This window comes from Apaloderma vittatum, unplaced genomic scaffold (assembly GCF_000703405.1).
Source record: "Apaloderma vittatum isolate BGI_N311 unplaced genomic scaffold, ASM70340v1 scaffold20925, whole genome shotgun sequence".
Taxonomy (NCBI): domain Eukaryota; kingdom Metazoa; phylum Chordata; class Aves; order Trogoniformes; family Trogonidae; genus Apaloderma; species Apaloderma vittatum.
The window spans coordinates 10282-36584 of NW_009715842.1; the positions used below are offsets into that span (position 1 = coordinate 10282).

Here is a 26303-nt window from a genome sequence, read left to right on the forward strand (position 1 = left end):
CGCAGGTGCTGGTTCCAGCAGGTCGCGCTTGGCATGGCTCAGTCACCGGGTGCTGGATGCTTTCCTTGGTTACCCGTTAGCCTTGGTTCCAAATGATACTGGAGGTGATCTACTTCTTATCAGTAGTTTCAAAATCACTTTAGAAAGGGGGTATTTATCAGTGAAAAGTGTTTTTAAATAGGAGAACACTGGTTTGGTAAACCTGAATACATAAACATAAAACGCGTAACTGTTTTATGGTCCTTTCTTATATGGCAGATGCATTCTGATGAGAAGGCTGTGGTGTCTGCTTTAATTCATTCAAATAGGCAAAGTATTTAGTTCTGTCTATGTGAAAGGTGTATGTAGAACTATAGTATCATTTAGGGTGGAAAAGAGCTTTAAAATCAAGTCCAACTGTTAACCTAGCAATACCAGTTCCACCACTAGACCATGTCCCTAAGCAACACATCTACATGTCTTAAATACCTCCAGGGATGGTGACTCAACCACTTCCCTGGGAAGCCTGTTCCAATGCTTGATAATATTATTATTTAATATTAATATTTTTATATCTTACTGTAAATATGTGTAATTCAGAGAAACAAGGGAACATGAATCAGAATTTAGAAAAATAAAATTACCAGCAGACTCATTTACACCCTAAACATAAAGAAATCACTGACTGTTCAAGAACCATTGGTGTAGGTGTCTTGGGAAGACCACGACAGAGCAGTATGATTGCGCCTCTACCGTTTGGTGTACAAGTGTACAGAAATGTAACATGTGAGCAGTTTGGTGCTTCCCTAAGACTTTAGAACTACACTTCTGAAACTTCATCCCAGCTAGCTGTGAACAACTGATCAGCTACTGATTGGCCTGATAAAGAGCAACTTGGGGTAATTTCAGCCACCTTGGTTTGCACCTTGGTGCAGCTCTTTTTTATGTTCTTGACTGAGAACATGAATCAGAACTTAAAAGTTCTGGGCTGGAGACAGCTAAATTTTGAGAATTACTCTACAAACTTACCACGTGGTGAATAAATGAAGAAGTTCAGCAGAACGTCTTGCCGGTGAGGAGACAGAATTTGGTAGCAGGACGGCAGGTGTACATCCCATGAGGCAGGCTGTAGATCATAAAGCTTGGGGTGGGTCAGAAAGAATCATCACTTGTACAGCTCTCACGTGAAGCAGTTAGAGGAGGAGCTAGAAGACAGTGGAAATGTCTTGAAGGTGAAAGTTGCTGAATATTTTCTTCTTAAATCCTTCAGAGGAAGTAAATTGTCTGCCAGGAATTGGAGTGGAAGATAGTTGTATCAGACAGCATTGTTGCAGGGAGTGGGAAGCTTGTGCTAAATACCTTCAAGATGATGAGAGAGAAAAATTCCAGGGGAAACTAGAAACATAATTATAGAGTAGGTTTAAGGAAGTTTCAAAATCAGGTTGCTATGCTGGGAGTAACTTGTGATGATGGGATTGTTTTTCAGCATGCATTTGGGAGCTGCAGGCAGCTATGTACCGAATGATGGAAAGAGGAGGCTTAGTGAAACCTCAGTTAAAGGTAGAAAATGTGGATAGGAGACTTCAATAAACAAGATACCGTTCGAGAGGCCCGAGAGTTGAATTTGTGCAAGAGGGAGATCTTGCTGCTATCAGGGCTGATACCAAGTTTAGATGTTCATGCTGAATGGAAGGTTGGTGAAGGCATTGGATGTGTCAGAGACTGCAACAAACTTTTACTTGTTTCTGTTAATGGCTATTTAATTTCTTTATAGGAAAAGAATAACATTAAGTGGGCTTCCAGATGGGACTACATTTTGGAGTCCATGCCACACACAAACATTCAGTGGTTTAGGTAAGATGTGGTTTTATTCAATGAATAACCTGGCAGGGGAGCACAAAGATTTCTTATTTTTACTTCTGCTACTACTTCTGCTGTGCTGGAACAAAGTCTGTTAGATTTCATGCAAGAAAACTTTCTCATTTTCATATGTGAAGCAACTTTTAGCAGTCTTCTGTCTCTTGGGAGCAACTGTAGCATTATGTCTCAGCAAAGGAATGCACCATTAGTGTCCATAGGGAAAGCAGCTTCCATTTTACTTTATCATCTCCGTTCTGCAGAACTTCTGAAGTGTTGCTGCTCTGCAGCATTCTTGTCACTGTCTTGCTTTCTGTAACTGCCAGGTGAGGCATACATATGTGTACTCTCTGTTTTGTACTCGGCAACTGCTTTCAGTGAAAAGAGGTTTTTTTATGAGTAAAAGATGTATATGAAAAGCTCTTACTTATTCTCTGTATGATGCAAATGATATCAAGTAATGTACAATTTATATTGAAATGATAATGCTTTGCAATATGAAGTGTTTAAAAAGACTGATTAAATGTGTCTACAAAATATTGAATGACATTCTATAGATTTCACTGATTAATAGATATAAAATCTACGTGATAAAACTTGTTTTAAGAGCTGTAGCTGTTTAGCTAGGGAAATTACTTCTGAGTTATATGAGGAAGAAAACAAAGCAATATGTAACTGTACTGAGGATGAACAGTGTATCATAAAATATAATGCTTACTCTGTCTCCTAAGAAATTGTAAAGGTACACAGCTTAAAACAGTTTGTCTTCTCCAGGTGGGAAAATAATAAAGTCTGACTATCTAAGGTTACTCCTCAGACTTGAGCTGTACGTGTGATGTGACTTGGGGTGTATGTCCTGAAACCTGAATAAGTGGATTGAAAGTTTGACTTTTTTCTTTATCTACAGTATAATGAATTCCCTCGTAATCGTTCTGTTCCTATCTGGCATGGTGGCTATGATCATCCTGAGGACTCTTCATAAAGACATTGCAAGATACAACCAAATTGACTCTTCTGTGAGTAAGATTTCCGACTTTTACATAAGCGTGTTTTTCTGGTGATACTGATGTCTTCTTAATCAGTTTTATAGAGTCTAAAGAGATATGTAACTATAAAGAATTTGATATGTGCTAGTATACATCTCTGTGTTAAAAATAGCTTTATTGCTATTTCATCTTTTCTAACACATGGGCAGATGTGACAGTCTTTTCTGGTGTCATTTGATGAATGTGTAATATGCAAGGACAGACCAGGTTTCAGAAGCATGTGGAGCGATTTACAGAAACTTTTTGGTGGAGAACAAACTCCTACTTGAAATCTAAGTCCCTTTCTTCCAAGGTCTCAAACAAGGAAAGCCTCTTTTTTAAGTAAATACTTTTAACAGTATACCAACAGCCACAAGACACGATGCAGACATTGAGAAGTGTTCTGGCACTGGGTCACCAAGTCCTGTGACTGCATTATGGTGTCAGCCTGGACACGGAGGTGGTGGTATGACAGCCAGTGTGTTATTCACAGAATCTCCATCCTTGCAGAAACTTAGAAGCCATCTAGGTAACCTGCTCTAGGTGGCCTTGCTTGAGCAAGGGGGTTTGACAAGATGACGTCCAGAGGTCCCTTCGAGCATCAGTTGTTGAGTGACTCTGTGACTCTGGCAACCCAGGATTATGTGGGATGCAGCCCTCATGTGACTCACTTTATGTGGCCTTAGCACAGGACTTGTCCTTGTATCTGTTGCAGAGACATTTGTAGCACAGAAGCAAAGACTTCGCTACCTGCTTCAGCATATTTTCTGTCTAAAAACACATTGTATATTCTGAACAACCAAACCTGTGAAGACAACAGTTGTTTTCACTGATAACTGTTTTTTCACCTCTTAGGAGATCAGGCTTAAAACTACTGCAGCCGAGTATTGTCCCCATGGTAATGAAGCTGCATTAGGAAGCTCACTTGCTGTAATTTTCCCAGTTCCAAGGTGGTATTTCTCTATAGTAGTTGGTAATATAGCTTGTCCAGAAAGCAGTTGTGCTAGCACGTGACTTGTGAAGCTCGGAAGGTTTGTGGTCTATATTTTGTGAGAAGTGTAATGCTATACAACTTCATAAAGCAACTTATTTAAAAGAACCCAAAACTGTATCATATGGTTATTGCAAAAAGGATCAGAAATTATACCAGTGGCTAATAATGAAATTAGTGTGAGTAGTTGTCTTAACTAAAAGTTACGGGAGAGATTCTCATTAACGCACATGAATACAAATTGATGTTGCCTTTTGTCTGTGGCTGGAGAGTATGGGGGAACCACAAACTTTGTCTCCTGTTAGGAGACTGTAATATTGCAGTTTGTGTGCGACGCCGCTTGTGATTTGTAGCTGTGTTAAACTCCTTGGGGCGTGTGTGTGTCAATCATATTTTATTTTTTAAAAAAATACAAACCATTGTGTCAAACTGAACCTGGTAATGACTAAAGCTTGTTGCTATTAGACAGGACCTGTTGCGAGTTTCTTCTGAAATACGTACTGCTTAAAATGGGAAAGGGGCAGCGCCTACAGCGGCTTGCTGCCTTGGTGGAAGAGAATATAACGGAATGTGAGTTAGAAACTTGACCAGTTGGCTGTGAGTGAAAGGCTGAGTAAAGTTTACTCTTTCTCATTGGTGAAAGTGGCATCTGCAAGCCAAAGATGAGAAATAATGTCAGATACTACAAAGGATTGATTTTCACTGTTGCTGCTGTCTGTCTAGATAAAGAAATACTTTAAAATGCACAAAAATATTTCATACTGAAACTAAAACATCTGAAAGTACTTTTATTCTTCTTTGTGGTTTTGATATTAAATATCTTTTGTTAATGCAAATCCAGCCATTAATTAAAGTGGGAGAATTTTTCCACGTCCTTTAACTGATTGTTTTTGTGAAGCTCCCGTTTGATCTCTCAATTAAATTACGTTCAATATCTTATACTGTGTTGTCTTTATTAACTGGTCATTCTTAATGTGATAAAGAGCAAGACTTGTAGAAACTTCATTAGATTTTATGAATAACGGCAGGGATAGATGTGACTGTCAAAAAACTGCAATTTTTAATTTTCTTGCCGGTTCTAAGAGACATAAAGATCTGTTGCAGTTGGAGGAGCTGGTTTAAAAAGGGGTGAAATAATTGTGCAGAAGAGGACCTGGGCTGAGGAAGCTGCAGTGAAGCAAATTAGGTAACGCAGGTGATTCTACTGGAGATCAACGCACAAGCCAGTGGTTGTGGTCTTAGCATGTGCTCTTAAGCTTCAGCTACTACCAGCTGGCTTTTAGTGTGATGTAGATTTAGTGAGACATACGTTAATGAAGTGGTTAGAAATTGTTTAGGTTATTTTTCAGGTCTTATGACTAAGAAAATGTTCCTAAACTGAACTTAATCTCAATATCTTTTCAATAGTGAGAGATAGAACTCTTGTCCTTTTTTGTTTAAATCTCTTCGATCTTGACCGCTTGAGTATAGGGGACTTGAAATCTTTGTTAGAATAATTTGAGAACTAGGTGAAATTAAATGGGTAAGGTGAGGATTGCTGTACTTTTTTTAAAACTTAGACTAATTTTTAGCATATTGGCTAAGATACTTTGTATCTTTGTAGATTTCCTCAAGTGTTTTTTTGTAAATATGAAAAGTAGCTTCCGACTTGGATTAGTTGTACAATTCTTGTCCCCATCTTTGAGCAGTAAAGGTTAGCAATATAAAATACTGGACTCTGGAAAATACTGACTTAGAGCTTATGGCCTGTGACGGATGAGTTTTATTAAAAATTGAGCTTTGAGACAAACAGTGTGGTCCATGGGCCCATACAAGTTCAATCAGAGGTCTCAATCTGCCAAGCTTGGTTGCTCTTTATTTTTCTTAAACCAACGTATTTACTGTGTAGCTATGTTTTAAAGCTTGTATTAGAACCAGAGGGTGTCTTTTGGATGCATTTGCCGGGTTAGGTGTTCGTAAGAAATCTAATACCAGCCATTCCAAATTTATACGATGTTTTCCTTATTCTGTCATGGACTAGAGTACTAAACATTTACTTCAGCTTGCAAAAATGGATGAAAATTTTAAATTATTTCATTCCTTACTTAAAACCTCTGGGAAAAGTCTTTCTTCTGTCTTACCTCAAAAACTTTCTCATCATCACAGTCAGTTCAAGTACAGACTTAGAGGTAAATGTGGTCTTTATGCTTCTTTAACCAAACGTTTCTGCACTGGAAGAGTGTTGGAATTATACCTAGATACCTGATATCGTTTTCTTTGCAGACATAGCTTTTGTTATTTGATTGGTCATTTTTTTTAGTCCTATTTACATATTTTTTTCCATCCCTCTTCTTCATGTGCTGTAATTCTTGCGGTAAGCAGTCCCTTGAACTGGACTCAGTACTCCTAGATTCAATAAGCTGTGTATTGCTGAAGGCGTACGGCAGCACCCGTAGCTTCCAGCTTTGCGAGGAGGAGAGTGATCTTCCTGAGGGGTTGGTTATCTGTGGCTGTGTGTGTTTGGGTTGTTTTTTGGTGGTGTTTTTTGTGCGGGGGACACATTTGTTTTGTGTGACTTTATTGAAAAGTTCTGTTCTTCAGCAGTGGTTCCTTAGAGCTGCTGGATTGAGGATTGCACCCCGGCCCCATGCCGGCCATCTGTTCACCCCAGCAGTGGGACAAAGCGCGTTTGTACTTGCCCCGGTGGTTCTAGGGAGCTGGCTCTTGGCGTACAGGGACCATTTAATTATTTTCCAGTATTGTCATTGAGAGGGATGCACTTGGTAATGAAAGCAGAAAAGAATAAATGCTTGAGCTAGATTGAAGCACTGTAATCCAAGTTAAATTAAATGGAATGCTTTGTTTTAGTTTTAGATTTAGAATGATGTTATATGGTTTGGCTAATTACATTTTGTTTTTTCTTGCTTTGAGATGAGGCTTTTCTTGATAAATCCGGCCTTTTTCTTTCACTGAACCATGAGGGAGTTATAAAATCAATGGGTGATGAATCACATGCAATTAGTCTGTCTTTGGATCTAAACTGGAAGTTAATCAAACTTTAAATATGTATTTTGCATCTTGTTTGTGTTAATTCACTATTGCATTATGTATCTTTGCTAAAGACATTGTTGATTTTACACAGGAAGATGCCCAAGAGGAATTTGGCTGGAAGCTGGTTCATGGAGATGTGTTTAGACCTCCAAGGAAGGGAATGTTACTGTCTGTCTTTTTGGGCCAAGGAACACAAATTTTCATTATGACATTTATTACTTTATGTAAGTAACTTTATTAAGGTGATGTATTTGTAGTATAATAGTGTAAGAAAGATGCAATATTATGAAAAAAAAATAGAAGCCTTCATTTGGAAATGACGTCCTTCCTTTAATAAAATATTAATGCTGTTTCATAGCAATCTCAATAGCTTCAGCAATGCTGTTGACAGTGGTGATGTTCAAAACATTGCGCTATCTAGGCTAATTCAGATTCTTCACGATTGCAGAAGCGAAGCTTCCTTGTTACAAGTTTGGTTTTTTGTGTGTTTTTTTTTTTAAAAAAAAAACAAAACAAAAACTGTTTGTCACGGTGTAAATTATCCAAGTATCCAGTAATCCAAGTTCAAAGACATGTAATCAAAGCTTTAATGTTCTCAGAACGCTTTCTATCTGATAGGTTTGACACAACAGCCTGCAGCCATGCAGAAATAAGAGGAAGAACATGTGCCAGTGAAAAAATACTGATGCACCATTGAGAGGCTACCATAAATCGTTAGATAGACATGTGATGATGTAACCCATCACAAGTTGTGGTTTATTGTGTGTTTTCTGTAGAGTATATGAGCATTCCTTTTCTTACTGTACAGTAGAACTGGCAAGTGTACTGGTAATTATTACAAAATAAGAAATTTTTGAATTTTCTCCACTCCAGGTTTCATTCAGACTTTTTTGTCTTTTAGAGAGAAGCTGTGTTTTTTCTATTCTTTATATGATACTATAACATTAATAGAATTTTCTTGATGGGTTTGTCTTTCAACGTCAATCACAGCTTTTTGTAACCTAATTACAATAGTTTCCTCTGCAACCAGTGTAGTGTAGAAGGAAATTGTGGGGGACAGGGAGGAGAATCTTTTTTTCTATTTGAAAACCAAACTTCCCACTAGAGATCACTGACAAACGTTTTCTGAGAATATCTCTGGGCTGGCCTCTACACTTAGTTCAGGCACAGGCAGCCTTCTTCTAATAAAGAGGCTTATATTTGGGATATCATGTTCTTAAGTGAAGTGTTTTCTGTCATGGTGACGGAGAACCTTTTGTGGAATTTCAGGCAAGTGACTCCAGACCTCTAAGATCTTCTATCTTCACACTTGTTTCTACCTTAAAACCCCACCAAAATCTAAAAAAAGCCCCCAAACTCCCAGCAGCTTCCCATCCCAACAAAAAAACCCTTAGCTCTGTTAAAGTTTTTTGGCTTCCCCACAGCTGCTGTTCTCGCATGTCCTTTATGCTACATGTTAAACTTCTCTTGTTACTTGGCGAGCGTATGTACTGACCACAGGTGTTTGGTTCAGGGTCATTGTTTATCTCTGTGTGGCATTTTACTTTTCAGTCTTTTGGCTACAAGAAGCTTTCTCTTTAAAAGATGAGGTGGAAATAATGCTTTATTGTGACTGAAATGGTGACATTAGGGGTATGCTCCTGTGACGGGGACAGATGAGGGCGTGTGCTCATAGTCTGCATCTAAATGTCTGGTAGCGAAAGGGATAAGCCTGTGCAGGGATATGTGTTGCAGGAGTATTTTGACATGGCCACAGATGACTAAATCTTTTTGTCTCTTTAGTCCTGGCTTGCCTTGGTTTTCTTTCTCCTGCCAACCGTGGTGCTTTGATGACCTGTGCCGTGGTGTTGTGGGTCTTACTGGGAACTCCAGCTGGTTATGTGTCTGCCAGAATGTACAAGAGTAAGTATGCGCACTTGTTCTTAATGGGGTGCCGCAAGTTAAATTCCGGATTGCTCAGCTTGGTATAAACCTCAGGCTGGGCCTGGGGTCTCGGACAACAAATCTCCTTCTTGCTGCTGTACTGCAAAAAGTTCTGAACTTCAAATTATTATTATTTTTTTTTTCCCTCAGCGTTTAGAGGCGAGAAGTGGAAGACAAACGTTTTGCTTACAGCTCTGCTTTGCCCTGGGTTAGTATTGTTTCCCTTCATTTAAAGTATAAATGAATCTGACGTGGGAGGAGGGGGGGGTAAAGTAAATTATGATGCTTGTTTGTGTGGTTATTTTCTTTATTCTCCAAGCTCCTTTTCCTTTTCCAAACTCCAAGTTCCTTTTGTATATTGACTACCTGTGAATACAAAGAAAAGTGAGTTCTGAGGAGCTGGAGCCTAGTGCTGTAGAACATGTTTTCTTAGTGTCTTGTTCTGTAACCCACTGCGGGGGTAGACGGACTCTCCTGACTGGTGGCATCACAGCCTTTCAGAATCACTGCACCAGAAAGTTAAGTGTAGTGATGGGGCGATTCCAATTCGGTACCGCAGCACTGCTGTTGTGCTGAACAGTAGATGTTTGTTATGCCTCTGGGTAAGAAAGATGCAGAGATTCTCTTAAATGAGTTATCTTTTCTATAAATGTTGGTATTGTCCAGTTTCAAATACGGCACTGCTGTGCTTGGGAAAGGCAGTAGCTCTCCTTGCTTTCGCATAGCTCTCAAGACCTTCTGTGGGAATTAGATCAGTGAAGAGAGGAGGAGAAACTAGTTTCTTCTGCAAGTCTTCCATATTTCTTGGTTGCAACTTCAGGTACATGTTAAGCTACCCTTTGACAAATGTCCTTGGTAAAAGTTGATGAAAAGGTTATAAATAGTTTCTTAAGGTATCTCTCCCCCCCAAAAAAAAGTCCAGAATGAATAAAATATAGGTATAATAGAATTTCATCAAAGGAAATGTAATGCATTCGATAACAACTGAGTGTAGTATTTCTATGAGGAAATCTTACTGCTGAACAAAATGTGCCTCGATCTCCCTGCTGTCATTTAGATATTATCTTGAGAGAGAAGAAAATATTTATCAGTGGAAGAAATATTGTGATGATCATTTAAACTCCCAGATAAATTAAGTTTCACTGAAGAAATAAAATGATTGGGGATGGTAGAATAAGAACAGATGTCTTGATTATGCTATGCTAGTTCAGTGAATTTGCATAATATCATAAACAGCCTAAGGCCCTTACAGTCTCAGTAGACTGATGGGAGTTCACATTTGCAGTATTTTTTTCTGACTTTGGAGGGGGTAAGTGGTGTCTGCCTTATGAGCTTGGGCAGATGATAAAGATTAGCGAGACTTCCAAAATGGATTTCGTTTTTATCTTTTTGTTCAGCAAATGCTTACACCAGGGGTTGCGTGGGTGTGCTTATTTAACACATCTATTCCTCCAGTTTTGGCAAGTGTAAGGCCTGTCTATAGCTCTAATCCTTCCTCCTTCCATTTTAAATCAAATACGGTGGAGCATGTATGCTCACTTCAGGGCAGTTTAAATTCTGCCTGAGAAACACTTTTTTAACAAAACCCAGACAAGGGTGGACTTCAAAGGGGCCCTAACTGAGATGGAATTTTCTGTGATACATCTCTGAATCCATGAGTAATGGAAATTCAAGCAGGCTTTGATATGGGGTTTCCTTGCATACGTTTTGCTTTGCTTTCAGAACGGGACGGGTTTAAAATCTTTGTCATATGCCTTGGAGTTGTTTTCTAGTGTTTTCCCAGGACGTTTAGAGAGTGAGGCAGATGCACTTAACTGGTGACGGAAGAACGGGTCTGGAGAGATGTTGTGGCTGATGCAGTCTTTATTGAAATTGTCAAAAGGTGTCGGATGCTTAACTGTGTTACTGCATGAGTTGAAAAAAACAGGGGAGAGCTCTCTTTAATCCACCCTTCTGCTGGCATGTTGCTGTGACGCATGCTGCAGCAGTGTGTGCGTTTGTTGTAAGAGTGACGTGTGGCTTCCTGAGTATGAGGTTTTGCTGTCACTGTGTGTTTTCAGATGGAATTTACTGGTTAGAAGGACCTAAGTAAAAGAATTAAATGACTAGGAATAATAGGAAATGTGATTCAGATAGGAGGGGGTTTTATTTTTTATTTTTTCTTTTAACATTCTATGTATGGATTTTTACCTCTGAGTCTTTTTGTTGCCTTTTGATTTTATGCAGAGGAGTCTTTATTTAAATACTGACTTTACCAAGGGTACTTGTGCCGTAGGCATTGGGTGTTGTACGCATTTTCGCATTAACTGCACTATTGCTGAAAGTAAGTAGGACTGTTAGGGAACGAGAGATGACGAAAAGCTACGGATTTTCGATGCAGACTTAACTGGTTCATGCTCTTTTAATATTAACAGATATTTATTCTTTACTAAATAAATATATTTTTTTCTGTCCTTTTTTCAGGATTGTCTTTGCTGATTTCTTCATTATGAATCTCATTCTGTGGGTGAAAGGATCCTCAGCTGCCATCCCTTTTGGCACTTTGGTTGCTATCCTAGCGATGTGGTTTGGAATTTCAGTCCCACTAACCTTTGTTGGTGCATATTTTGGCTTCAAAGAGAAGGTAGGGCTCTTTGGATACAGTCCTGAAATACACCCATCTTCTGCAGCCGAGCTATTGAATCCCTGAGCACATAGGAACTGGTAGGATTGGAAGATCTGTGGCCCGATGATTGTACAGTGATGTTTCACTTTGTCATGATTTCGAAACGGAGTATATGCTTGTTATGTCACCATGAACTTTGATTTTTTTGTCCACTCGTTTAGAATTGGATTTTTATAGAACTCTTGGAGGTCTTGCTTGCCTTTTGTCCTTCAGTACTACCTCAGCAATTTAATTTTTGAAGCGGTACTTCAGTTTATGCCTCACTAGTTTGAGATAATGCCAGACAACTAAGAAATTGTGGCTTTTATTAATGACTGGACAGCTTTCTTTCCTTCTGTTCTGACTTATTTAATGACCAATAGTTGAAATATCTAAAGCATGTATGTTTTTTTCTTAGTGATAGGTATCAAGTTTGTTGTTTTCTTGATGTGATAACTTGTGATGGCTTATGGATGAAAATGAAGTTAAGCTATATTTATCAAATCTTTAAATGCCTGAGAAAAACAATCTTATTTATGATGTAACAATTTATTTTAATTTCTCTTGAAGCCTATTGAACATCCAGTTCGTACAAACCAGATTCCTCGCCAAATTCCAGAACAATCCTTCTTCACAAAGCCGTTGCCTGGTATCATAATGGGGGGTATCTTGCCCTTTGGCTGTATTTTTATTCAACTTTTTTTCATTCTGAATAGCATTTGGTGAGTATCACTTGGTTCTAGTTCTGCTGGTTTGCCAATTAACACACAGTTGAGTTTAAGCATCCCAAATGAATGAACATGAGGAATAAACAAATTTTTGCAGACTCTTGTGGAATTTCCAGTACATGCATATTTATTCCCATGCTTAGAAATTATAAACCTAGTTGTTCTTACTGACAACTGCGAAGTATGAAATTTGAGTCCCATTTCTTAGGTTTATCTTCCTGTCTCTAAACAGTACAAATGTATTTTCATGCTGTTGGGGTTAAATGGAGCCTAATCTGTTGTGCAATTATATTTTGATTTGTGAAACTAATATGTTGTAGCAATTTCAGCTATTACATCAGAATTGGGTCAATAATTTGAGATTCCATATTCTGCAAAAGAAAGACTTCACTGCCTGTGAAACATCCACACAGCTCCTAGATCTTGCCAAAACCTAGTTAAACGGTTGCATGGAAAATTAAACCAGTGCAATCTTTTCATAACTCTCACAGTGTAAATCCAAGATGTTTATTGATATTCAGTTGAAAACATTAACCTGAAGGTGCCAGGTTTTTCAGATGTCCTCTGTTTATGTTGCGAATTCTTCCGGAACAGTTTTCTTAATCAGTTCTTAAATGCAAATGTAGTAGGTAAGTTAGCATTTCACGTTACTCCTCCACAAAAGTAGAAACCATGTGGTATAGCTATGCTGGAAAGTGTAATCGGCTGACACACAGGTAGACTCTGGGCTTTTGTAGTTGAAATTACTGAATTCGTAAATGTTCTCATTATTTATCTTACAGATGGGAAGTGCTAGAGGGAATGTGCAACTTTCACTCCCTCTCTGAAGTCACACTAAGTTCATTTGGTTACTTGCCTTATCTGAAAGATACTAGATAAAAAGTAAAAGCATATTTACCTTGAATTTTGTTTGAGTGTTTTGGTGTTTGGTTAGCCCTTATATTGGAGTCAGACTTGATCTGGGGATAGACTGGAAGTGGAGGAGCATCTGGCTGGATGTAGTGAGGAAATGCAGAGACACTTGGAAAACTTACCTGCAGTAGGCGGCAGGAAGTGGGTGTTGTAACTGGGGAAGAGTACAGGTATTGCAAGTGTTAGGGAAGCTAAAGGATTCCTGAAGTGATAAATATTTCTTGAAACTACCTATAGCTGCTTTCTGTGAAAGCCAATTGAAGCTCATTTTCAGGGAAGTGTAACTGAGGGCATTGAGCATTGCTTGTGAAGCAGTGGTTTTATTTACAGACTGCACTCAGAGGAGAAAAATAAAAAAAGAATTGGCCAATAGTGGTTTAGAAAAAGTTGCCTTAGTGGAGTGGATTATTTTTAATTTTTTTTTTTTATTAGCTTAGCATCTGGCCAGGTAACACTATAAATTAACTCAGAGAACTTTAACCAAAAATTAAGACTCTTTTTTTGTTTGTTTGTTTTAGGTCTCATCAGATGTACTACATGTTTGGTTTCCTGTTTCTAGTTTTTATAATTCTTCTAATTACATGTTCTGAGGCTACAGTTTTGCTGTGCTACTTCCATCTGTGTGCAGAGGTAAAAAGTTCAGTTTTCACGTAGAAACCACTTGTAGCTGGAAGATGTTAGAGTTGAAGTATTTGCACGTACAGTGATGTGCCAGACACTGCGAATGGATTGTGTTGTCAGCCCTTGACATGCTTATCTTAGTGACTCTTCCAAAATGTGCCTTCTGCTTCAAAGGCCACCGTTCACAGTAGATAAGCAAAAATAAACACTCTTAATTGCAGAATAATTTCATGTTCATAGTGGAAGCACTACAGCTGATGTTGAGAAAGGAAAAAAAACCTACATGCTATGTTGGAAATTTTTTTTTCGTGAGATAAATTTTAAATGATTACATGTATTTCATAAGACAATGTAATTTTTTAAGCAACTTATTTATATTCTATTTTCCCTGTGAGTCTCCTACTGACTGGTTTATTGTTTCTTTCAGGATTATCACTGGTGGTGGCGATCATTCTTGACGAGCAGCTTTACAGCAGTTTATCTCTTTATCTATGCAGTTCATTACTTCTTCTCCAAACTCCAGATAACAGGAACTGCCAGCACCATTTTATACTTCGGTTACACAATGATAATGGTCTTGATTTTTTTCCTTTTCACTGGTAAGTACATTGCTCAAACTAAGATGAACACGGGGGTTGCCGTTTTTGAGATGAGAAGTATTAGGTGAAATGGGCTGAGGCCAACTGTATGAGGTTCAAAAAGGCCGAGTGTTGGGTCCTGTCCTTGGGTCACAACAACCCCCGGCAGCGCTACAGGCTTGGGGGAGAGTGGCTGGAAATCTGCCTGGCAGAAAAAGACCTGGGGCTGTTGGTCAACAACAGCTGCAGATGAGCCAGCAGTGTGCCCAGGTGGCTGAGAAGGCCAACGGCATCCGGGCCTGGATCAGGAACGATGTGGCCAGCAGGACCAGGGGAGTGGTCGTGCCCCTGTACCTGGCACTGGTGAGGCCACAGCTTGAGTCCTGAGTTCAGTTCTGGGCACCGCAGTACAAGGACACTGAGGTGCTGGAGTGTGTCTGGAGAAGGTCAGCGAAGCTGGTGAAGGGTCTGGAGAACAAGTCTTGTGAGAAGCAGCTGAAGGAACTGGGTTTGTTTAATCTGGAGAAGAGGAGGCTGAGGGAAGACCTTATCTTTCTCTACACTTACCTGAAAGGAGGCTCTAGTGAGGTGGGTGTTGGTCTCTTCTCTCAAAGAACTAGTGATAGGAGGATGTTTAGGTTGGATATTAGGAAAGAATTATTTTCTGAAAGAGTGCTGAGGCCCTGGAACAGCCTGCCCAGGGAAGTGGTGGAGTCACCATCCCTGGAGGTGCCCAAAACACATGGAGAGGTGGCACTGCAGGACATGGATTAGTGGTCATGGTGGTGTGGATTTGACAGTTGGACTTGATGATCTTAAAGGTCTTGTCCAACCTTAATGATTCTATTCTATTCAAATTTAGACTACCTGAAACATTAAATACAATTTGTAACTCTTTAGGCAGTGTTATTTTTATGGCTTGTTACACCACACGTCACAGGAAGATATTCTTTAAAGGTGTTTTTTTTTCCTCACTTGAAATTACATTTACTTACAGTATAATTAATTTTCCTTTATTGCATATTATATTAGCAGAGAGTTCAAACCCTTATATTTTCAAAGTGCTGTTCTCCTTCACTTTGATGTCAGGGGTGTGTAACTTGATTCTGGATTTCATAACTGGTTCTAGAAGCTCTACTGTCAGACATACTGTGCATATAGAGACTAAAAGATGTTTTGAGCTTTCACTACTAGCAAATGAATCAGTTTGGTGCTGGGAAAAAAGTAAATGTTGACAACAGAGAGTTGTAGCAATGTTACAGATGACCTTACCTGCTCATTAAGCACTGCTTTTTAATGGCAGGAACCCATTTGAAAGATCCGTTTTTTTAGCAGCCCAGCTTCTCTGATGTTATTCGCGCAGTCTAAATGTCTTCTACAGAATTACTCTAATGTTCGTAATCACTTGGCTCAAACTATAATTTCAAGGTTGATGTGAAACCTCTGCCACATTTACCATGTGTTACGGGAAATTAGAAGCCCTTTGAGGGGTACTGGCCCTCAGAAATAGCCATGAGCATTTTGTGTTGTGTGGGTTTAACACATGAAGTCACATCTTTTATGCATCGCTCTGCTTAGCAACATGAAGAACTGGAGAAAATGCTGGTTCATATGTAATGGTTTGTTCATAAACCCAACCTTTACGTTCATTCCTAACATTTGTAAAAGAGGATCTCTTGGTGAGTCGCTTGATGGTTCGGATTGTTACTTCTTAAGATCTTCTGCCTGATTATTGAAACCTGCTGTAATTACTTTTTGTGTAAGCTTTATGAAATGTATCACATAACTCCTTCGATGCAGTTAAAAAAAGAGTGGCTAAAATAAGTAACGAAAGGAAGTCCTGGCATCAGACTGTCAGTTCAGTGGTGAAGACGACTTCTTCCCTCTTCATTGGCTGTAATACTGGTTGATATGAGGCAGAATAAAAACTGTTCATAATAAAACACTGAAGATTACTGTATGTGTTTCAACAAAACAGGTACTGTAGAAATTAAATATAATAACATTAACTGGCACTTATTACTAGATTTTTAATGTTGTTTAGACTTGTATTTCTTCAAAATAAAGTAAAAAAAAGTTTTAAAAAGAAATGGGGGTAAAAAAGAGGAAGATTTAATTCTTCGAACATTTAGTTATTAGAAGGCAAATGTAGAAGTTGAAATAGTGCCAGCTAAACCTCTGCTTAAATCCTGGTGAAACAGACAAGCTCTGGATGTCCTCTGTAATAGATCTTTATGTTTATATTTTTTAAAACCCTCAAACTATAGTCTGAAATGGTTTAATTGCTTTTAAAGTAAAGCAATATGCTAATATGTGTCTGGGTTTTAGCATAGGTTAGTTACTATTCTGCCAATTTCAATTTCGCTTAAAAGATGCAAATTGGTAGAATTAAAAATATCCCTTTCATATATAAAATGATAATTGAAATTTTCATGGCAGCTGCTGAAATGGTATTAAAAGCTTCAGATGTACTGATCCTGGAGTTCTTGATGTGGAGGCCAGCGTGGCTCCAAAAGTACAATAAAAAACTGTGATGCTGTTACTTTTTCAGTGTCTTTCTTTTTTAAAATAGAAAGACAGTAGTGAAGGCTATGCTATGTTTTTGGTTCCTGAGGGAAGCTGCATGGTCTGTTTTGTTTTATTTGTGTTTAATAGAAGAGCTAGTCACCAAAAAGGTAATGGGTATGATAGGTACATGGAGTGTGTAATAAGTCCTTTCTAATAAAATGCTGTGATAAGTTTCCCATATTTAGTTTGCTGACTGATTTTTGGGCTGAAATGTAAGCTGTTCGAGATGATGGAAGCAGAACCCAACTTTGTTTTGTTGGCACTGGCTATGGAAAATAAGGGTTCAGTCCTCATGAGTAGCTGAAGGTGAGGGAATTTCCTAATGTACCTTCCCACGGTTTGCATTACTAGCGCTATTCCTGCACGGATGTTCCCGAAACGGGATCTTGAGCCGTTCCACGGCAGCCAGCACTGGGCATCTTGGTTTTCTCTCTTCTTGCCTATTAGATCTCAGTGACTGTGACAGAAGCAGCAAGGGCGGTGTTAGTACCTCCTGCCTGCTGGTGTGCTCTGGTCCTGTGGATGTTCCGAAAGAGATTGTAATGAATAAGTAAATAGGAACTGAACGCTTGCACGGCAGTGGTGACAACAGCATAATCTGACCGGTTAAATCTTACGATTAACGTGCACCCCCAGACAAGACAATTTTATTTTAATGTACAAAGTGCGCCTAGTCTTTCAGGAAACAGCAAGTGCAGTTGAAGGGGGATGTAGCTACATGATTACATGCATTTTATGCTGGGAGACGAAGAAATGCTGAACATAGTCAAAGCATGTTGCTTTACAGTGACCTCTATTTTTGAACATCATTTTCACTTGTGAGTTAATGCCATTTTCAAAATTGAGTTTTGATCTTCTGGGTAGATTGTGTTTAGAATCCGAGATTCTGAAGCACCCACCACTGTGCGGTGATTGAAACCAGTATGATACAGAGAGCTTTTAAGGTACATAAGAAGTATCAGCCAAGTGCAGAGTGCTTTTCTGTTTGCTTTCTTACAATCAGTTCGTGCTTTGAATTCTTTTTTCTTCATTAAACAATAAAGCTGGAAGAAACGAATAGAGCAGAACAGTCTCCTTAATGTGTTTTGGCATTATTCTGTGCAATAATCCTTTTTTAAAATTTTTGCATTCCAACTAGTTTACTAATAACTTTCCCAGTCAAGACACTAGCTTTGTGTGCCTCTTTCTGGGTCTGAGGAAACTGTTGCTGAGTGGTGGTAGTTGTATATTGCAGCCCACACTATTCAGTAGTGTATAAACCAGAGGACAAAAAGATCAAAAAACTGAGATGTCATTGTCTCCCTTCTAAGTACAAATGGATGCATTGGACACATTTGGCTTGTTAACTAAAGAAATGAGACATCTTCGCAACCGGCTTCTTGAATTTTAAATAGCTCCTGCAATAATGATCTTTTAGCTGCACCTCTCTGGGGTGACCCGTGATGTCCAGTGAGCTGCAGTGCCCCATGGTGGCATCAGTTTCCGAGGCTGGTAGGGATTATTTAGAAAGGCAGAATTTTAAAATATGAAGGTCTCCCACTTGGGGAAGAAAATAAAGTTCTGAAATGTCTGTTGATCAGATGCTTTGTAATTTAATTTGAGCCATGAAACTAATTTGTAGGATTGAAACGAACAGATTTTACAGGCATATTGGAGGAATTGGTGTGAGGTTTGGTATCTTTGTGCTGTGTCATTTGATAGAAATCTGCATATGAAAGCTGTAAAATGCTTACAGTGGAAAGGAGTTTAGAGCAATTGGAAAATGATTTTGGAAGTCTTAACTCTTCCAACTAGTGGAGGGGAGTTATTTATTTCTTTGGAGTTTTTGGTTGGATTTTTTTGGGGCTGTTTTTTAAAGTACTGTTAGAATCTTTTTAACTATTTAAAAAAAACCATACCCACAACCACCTTTTGGGTATTTGTTTTTTGTCCTGTTGCGTTCATTGATGTCTGTCAGCGAAGCAGTAAGTCCAAGAGATAGGCTTCATGTTGACAGTGCTTCAGAACTTTGGTTTCAGTTTGAATGTGTTTTGAAAGAAATAAATATAAGTGGGGTCCTTCGGTGGCCTTATCTAAAGCCTACCTAAATAGTGCTACTATTCTAATGAAAGGCACATTTTAAGTGAGGAATGATTCTAACTGTGGTCCAAGATGTGTTGCAGTAACATCAGCAATGTTACAACATAACAACACAACTCTGTGCTGACCTGAGCTTTTGGAAGTTCCTAATCTGAGTGTTTGGCCCATGATAAAAAAAAAAGTACTAAGAAACGCCTAGTTGATTTGTTGTTATTAATTCTCACTTCTAAATCTGGACTTGACTGGTTCTTGAGGCAGATTTTCTGCCAGAACCTTTAAACCATTCTGATCTTTGATTGTTGACTCTACTGTTTAGGCAAGGTACTTTTGGGATCCTTATTTTGATGCTTTTTTTTTTTTTTTTTTTTTTTTTTTATTTTTTTTCCATTATACTTACCCACATTTTAAGGGGGGAAGAAATTAGAATACTGGTAAGCCCTGATTGTCGATGTGGAGGTGACAGCAGAAGGGAACTCCACTGACCAGGGAAGGTACAGACTACATGAGGCTTCATCTTGCTGACAAGCCTGGCCTTTGTGTCCTGAGCTTCTAAATTCTTGGTTCAAATCAGGTGTCTGACAAACCATTAGCACTTACTGCTTGTGTTAGGAAACACGTATTTTCCCTAGTTCCACGGCACTGGCAAAATTTCCGATGAAGTTTAAAAAAGAAGGAGCAGGGGGTACTTGGTCTTTGGTATGCTGAACAAACTTTTTTTTTTAGGAGGGAAGTTGAAAATCAACGTTACTGTAACCTCTGAAAATCCGTTTATAGATTAAATGCTTGTTCACAGCATGAAGTCTTCAAGAATGAGACCACGTTTTATAGAAAGGTGGTATATCAAAACGATTCAAAGTGACAAGAACTGGAGGAAAATGCTGTGGATTTAGAGTGTGTTCCCATATTAAGTTATGACATGCTCGGAAGATTGTGTGGAAAATCTCGTTCTTGTGTTAAAGTTACACATTTTTGTTATGATACTGCACTTTATTCTAGAAGAGCAGATAGATTTTTAAGATATCTCATCTGGTAAACATTTGGGAGAAAACATTGCTTTCAAAGCCATAAAAGGCTCCAAGTGGGCTGTGTTATAAAACAACTAGAAAGCAGATGCTGAGAACCATTATTAGGAAAAAACTATGAGAGTAAGTCTTAGAGTAACAATGCTGATATTGGAGCATTGGACACAGTAGGAAGGAGCGAGAATTGGCCATAAAGGCTGCAAAGACTTAGCGATGTCAGGCCTACAAAGAATTAAATTCTTTCTGTGGTTGGTGTCTGATCTATCAACAGCAGTAAATCTGCCGTCTCCTACTGTTCCAGAGGATGATAACTGCGAACTTGGAGGGAAAGGGTAATCTGTGGCGTATAATAGTAGGCTGTCAAAATGCCTTTAACTGCAAATATACATGGTAGCACGAAGAATACGTGAATTGGCACATAGGTACTAAGCACCCGAAGACAGGTTCCTCATCAAGTGTGTAGGTGTGATCTGAAAGGCAGAAACAGTGAATGTAGAAAAGGTGAGTGCTTAATATAGAACCTCCTAGTTAGTAAATCAGGCACAATGAAATAGTGAAAAAAGTTGGGGCTGATGTTAAACATGAGCTGTACCAACAGGCAGGGATGAATGTGAAGCTGGAGGAGCTGAGTGCGTGATCTTGCGAGTGCTTGTAGTGTAGCTGTAAGTGCTGTCACAGGGCTGGCATGGAGCTGTGTCTCTGAGAGTGAATTCAGTGGAAGCCGAGACCTTCCCTTTTTAGCCGGTAAGGTTTAACGTTGGTGTGGCAGTTTACTCCTAGGTGAAAGCATGAGGAACGATGCATCACTTCCCTTAGAGGCTTGAGACTTAATTAATTGCATGGTACTCAATGTCTCCCTGCATACTAAATTCCTAAAGCAATTTGAAAATAAATGGAATGGACAATGTCTTTGCAATTGCCCCATAACAACGACTACAGGGGCAAGTTACAGACTTGTTCTTCAATGTGAAAAAAGAAAATTATAGACTCATCTCATTCAGTGTCATATCCTGTCCCTACCGTCTTACTCTGCGCTGTGCTAACCCAAGCCGCAGGATTTGACGTGTGGCCCAAAGTCCCTGCAGAAGGTAGTTGTGGGTTTTCTTCTCCTACTGTTGGGTTGGAAGAACTGGATTGCTAAGAAATCAGGGAAGGCTCTACCAAACCAGACCAGAGGTCTGCTACCCAAGCACGCCGGCTCCCAAGCAGTGTGCCCAGGAAGGGATATGGGAACAGGACAAACAGGTCCTGGTACTTTCTCCCAGCCTCCCATCAGCTGTGGCTCCAGGGCTTTTTTAGCACTTGAAGTGGTATCTCTGTAATTAATAGCCTTCAGGTTTCTTTGGTCATGAAGATGCTCAGTTGCCCGATCTTGTGTGTGTTTTTATTCTCTGTAGTGACCCATAATGAGAAAATCTGCAGCTCGAATACACGTTACACAAAATTATGTGTTCTGGTTTGTGTCACTGCTGGTTTGATCTGATACTTGCAGCGCTTGGAGCATTGCTTCAGCATAAGGGAGTAACAGGATATACAGGGCAACAAGTTCCCTGGTCTTGAGGGTAAATAGAGCATGGTGAACAGAAAACAGGGCCCGGTGATTTTTTCGCACGGCGTCCTTGTTTTGTGTTGTAATTGATAGGTGGCTGTGAACTACCGAGACCTAAAAACCCCAGGTAGGTGTTGACTTTGTGTACATATAAAAGTCAGGTTCTTAAATGGTGCTGTGTGCCTGCTGGCGGGGATAGTAGCATCACCTCCAGCATCACCTCCGGTCGTTTAAGCATACATCAGGCCGCCCAGTCCTAAAAGTCCTCTTTGATCTAAATCAGTAATTTTGCCTCGGGTTGAACGTGTGTTGTTAAATTTAGCAAGTGCTGTTATTCTGGATAGTTTGCTGAATTACAATGTTATGTTCTGTCCTGCTAGGAAGTATTGTTAGATTTTTATCTCGGAGCAAACTAAGATAAACTGACCATTTTCACTTTCTCGTTTTAGGGACTATTGGATTTTTTGCCTGCTTCTGGTTTGTAAGTAAGATTTACAGTGTTGTGAAAGTGGACTGAAAAGCTTCAGAGTGTGTTTTGAACATATCTCCCTTGCTCTTTGATAATTTTTACTATGTATTAAAAAACAACCTGTGTAATTATTCTAGTTTGTAAAAGCTGAAAAGCAGAGTACAGCATAAAATAAGATTTTTACAGAAGGAAATGGCACCATCGGAAAAATGTTTACATCAATATACGCATTGAATATGTTAATGCTAATAAATCTTAAAATTATATCCAGATTTTGATTTAGGACAAATAAAAATTCTGTGAACTAGTTTATCTGAAAAATGAGTGCATTACACAGTCCTCCAGCTGAAATTCCTTGTGACTTTTTTTCTTTTTATTACCTCTTTTGGTTACCATTTATATACCATGAAAACGTAGGACTGTCAAGTAAATCTATGTAAAATGTGAATTTTTTTAACTTAACTATGATTGTACATATTATCCTGCACCTTCTTTACAGCTAGATATCTTCTTACAAATGTACATGCATTTAGTGTAATGTAGACTTTATTAAAAATACCGACACTGGTTTTTGTTCAAATAAAACTGCACAACTCCAGCTGACTTGTTTTCTTTCTTGTTAATTAAGCCTTCATGACTTGGACACTGATCACATTAGTTTGGCCAGTTGATAGCTTTCAAGTTTGACATTGTTTATGAGGAGTTTGGCTGTGACTGTGGCCGTAAATTGTGCAAGCGAAAGAACCAGTAGGTCAATTGAATTCGTGGCTGATGGATTCATCAGCCTGACACTCTTAACTTTCCCCAAAATACTTCTTGCGTGGCTAACTATTATTTTCTATCAAAGAGCAAAAACCTTTTCCTTCTTTTAGCCTTTTGAAATGCACATCTTGTCCGTTCCTCATCCTGTGACGACTGTGCAGCTCATTGGGAAGTTCAGCTGTGAATTTAGTGGGCTTGGGAACGGGTGATTCTTAAAGGTGAAGCCTTTCCTCCTGCTCTGCAGGGCTTGTGCTTCAATGCTGGATTATGTGAGATGGAGTATCTTAATAGCCTCTTCAGTCATAAGACCGCAGGCGTTCTTCTCTCGGGAATGACAAGGCTTTAAAGAGGCTCCCCAAAATCTTGAATTGCGCTTGAAGCTGAGCAGACAGTCACTGCAGACACATATTTCAATTGGCTGTGTTAGTGACCCCCCTGGAGATGAATAAAGGGATGTTCGCTCAGATTAATGGGTGAAATACTCAAAGCTTATTAACTGGCATATGGAAACATTCATCGCTGGAAGCTGCTTTTCCGTGTCTAAGCCCACAATTTAACAAGACCCGAAACATCTCCGTATCTTTTTGCAGTCATACAAATACCAGGTAATTGTAGCTAGTGTCTTACATCCTTTCCAAAATGTACTCTTTGGTATGAGGATTCCAAGTCTCACCTCTACATGTACTTACTCTTTCTGGGTTACTGAAGTGTGGGACAGCTCGCCTGGCTAAGCTGGGGTGAGCACCAGGCTACAGCTTTTGAACAGAGCCTGTGGCCTAAAAATTGAGGCTTTATTCAAAAAGAGCCAAGCTTTAGTGTACTAGGAGGAGCTGGTTACAAGACAGATTATTTCAGGTGAGGTTCAGGCATGTTCTTGATGGCAACGTGGCCCTCCAAATGTTTTCCACTCCGTTTCCCTTCTGTTTCTTCCCAGAGGTGGAAAACTACAGAGCTGCCATTAGGGAAATCAGCTTGTGATGATCTGCTGGTTCAAGGGCACCATTCACTCGTATTAAAAGTTTTCATGCTTACATTGAAATGAGTGCTGTTCCGTTGCAAAAGGTCCTTCCTAATAAACCTTATATTTCAAGATTGGGAGGATTCTATTGGATACTTTAAAAAAAAATTAAAAATTGATGGGTGAAGCCAGTTTTGAATTTTATGTGTTCAAAGGGAGAGACAGTTTGGAGCTACAAATGGCATAAACTCCCAGCAGAAAATTTTACCATATTAATAAACACGTTTCACAAGAGGCAAAGCAAAATTAGTTGTAAAATTGTATTTATGGTCTTTTCTCTGCTTTTACTGTGACTAGTAGTGACTAGTGGGTTAAGCACGTCTCTGAAGCTTGCCAGTTGTCTAGGGCCAAAGCCGTGAAAGTACGATCAGTTGTTCTCATGCAGTTAGCACCCAAGAATTTGGCTTGGTTTTTGTAATAGACCCCATTCGTGCAAATCTGGCGTAATTCGTAATTCAACAGTCTTGGTGATAGAGACAAAATGTTGCAGAGCAATAGAGTGTATCTAAAACAGAAAAAGGCTGGAGTTTTGGTGTCGCTTCGTCAAAACAGGTGGATACTGTCATTGTTTTCCCACGTGTGGACACCTGGGCAATTTGCAGCTGCACTCCCTCTGTGTAAGAGACAACTTCCCCTCCCATCTCTTGAAGCCCTCTACAACTAAAATATTTTTGCTAGCTCCAGATGTAAGATTTGTGCTGTTTGCAGAGAATCTGAATATAAGCCCTCATAATTTACTGCCGTCTTTTTTGACCAAAGAAAAGCTGCAAGTTGTCTTTTGGCTTTGCGTTTCTGGTGAAAGCCACCAAGCTCTAAGTTAAATTGATACGTGCTCATCATTTGTATTTAAAGGTGGTGTAAGTGCTAGCCAGAAAGTAATAGACTTCTTGGGTTTAATTTTAGTGAGCACAGAATGGGCTGTAATAATGTGGTTTTCCAGTGGGAAGGTTTTAAACTATGGGTGAAGATCTTGTCCACTCTGCTGAATCAGGTTTTGAAGACGAAAAGGTCAGTATGGGGACATGGCTTTTTGAAGTACTTAGATTACCAGTGACTGGTGTCTGGTCTCTAACCCATTTTATATTAACTTATGGATAACAGCTGTCACATGAAAATAAGCATTATTCATCTTCTTTCATTAGAACAGTGGCCTTAGTAAAGCATTCTCTATCCTGTTGCAGATACTTGAGCCTTCCTGCCTTCTTTAAAAAAAAGAAAAACAGCAGGCTAAGTTTTAGCTTTTCTGAAGCGCGTGTACAGGCATCTACACTGTGTTTTTGTGATGCTCCCAGTAATCGCCTCGCAGCAGATGAAGTGAAGCATCTTCTCTGTAAGACTGTTCTTGTAATACCCACCCAAATTCAGCAGGCTTTGTAGGATGTCACGTTTGTCACATTTTAAGTAAAACTTGGCAAGTTACAACGGAACCTCAAAGGAAGGAGGGATTTCGGTGCCGATGTTTTACATTTCATTCCACTTGCTTGAACAGGGTTGAACAGATGCAGCCTCGTCTTCGTTCCTGAATGTAACTGCCAAGAACGAGGCCGTGCCGACGCACAGCCGGGGCAGGGCGTCTCTGGGATTGCTGCCCCTACCGCTGTAAAACCTCCTTGAGGACTAGAAATGGTGCTGCTGTGGGGCAGCTGGGAACACGTGGGGTATTCACCATCGGTTGTGATGGAAGAGTGTTTGATGAACAGCAGTAAGCTTGTGTTCAGTGGCTTGCTTTCATATTCCTTTTACTTGTGTTTTTCTATTCAATAGCACATTCCAAATTTACATTTGAAATTTGTCTCAGAATTAAATCTGCTGTGCCACTAGTGTGAATGTTTGCAGAGGTCTGGGGGAAAAGAAATTTAAAACAAATTTTGCCTGCGGTTAAATGCTAGTGTAGGCATGGGATCTCTTCCAGAACTTGTGGCTAAGATCTTTAAGAGCAATCAGCACATGAAGATCCAGCAGTGAAGATCATGCATAAAAGAAAGAACATTAGGCTTTTTACATCATAAGGATCGGGGACAAGAAGTGGATGAGGAAAGGTCGTGCTCATCAGGAACTGTAAGGAAGAAATTATTCTTAGATGTGATTTCCTGATGGAAATCTCTCTTCTGGCTGTTCAGTTCCATTCCTGTGAGCTGCATCACCAAAGCTAATGGAAATAAAGCAGTAAAGTTCAGCATGGGTGTCACTGTTTCTCTGGCCAGTCTTAAATTAATTTGTATTTTCACTTGAAAGCAGAAGAGAAATCACTGCATTTCTGCAGACCAGCTGCTGGTACTTCTAAGCTAAAATAGAAACGTGAAGCTGCTGCGCTCTGCACCTGCAACTGCGACTCAGTTGATTCAATTAAACTTAGACGCGAGTCTGTAAAAGAGTGTCTGCTAAACTCACGTCATGGAGCTGAGTTATTTCAATATTCCTATTTTTATAAAATGTGAACTGTGTGCACTGAGCATTATTTTTTAGAAAAGGCATGCAGGGCGGTGCGGGTGGCTTCAGGTTATGTGTCATTCATTTTCCATTTCTTGTTTGGGGGGATGCATTTTGC

General features: G+C 39.4%; 1 protein-coding gene across 1 annotated transcript in view; it reads left to right on the forward strand.

Annotated features, from left to right (window-relative positions):
- The window catches only part of LOC104273862 (transmembrane 9 superfamily member 2-like), a gene marked incomplete at its 5' end in the record, with an annotated part of 32830 nt that extends 10257 nt beyond the window's left edge, over positions 1–22573 (forward strand). The window contains 10 exons of the mRNA XM_009869318.1: positions 1754–1833; positions 2744–2852; positions 6974–7106; positions 8665–8784; positions 8956–9013; positions 11269–11428; positions 12020–12171; positions 13608–13719; positions 14138–14309; positions 21956–22573. Of these exons, the coding sequence (XP_009867620.1) occupies positions 1754–1833; positions 2744–2852; positions 6974–7106; positions 8665–8784; positions 8956–9013; positions 11269–11428; positions 12020–12171; positions 13608–13719; positions 14138–14309; positions 21956–22023 (1164 nt within the window). The remainder of the gene's footprint in view (positions 1–1753; positions 1834–2743; positions 2853–6973; positions 7107–8664; positions 8785–8955; positions 9014–11268; positions 11429–12019; positions 12172–13607; positions 13720–14137; positions 14310–21955) is intronic.
- Between the last annotated feature and the right edge of the window lie 3730 nt (positions 22574–26303).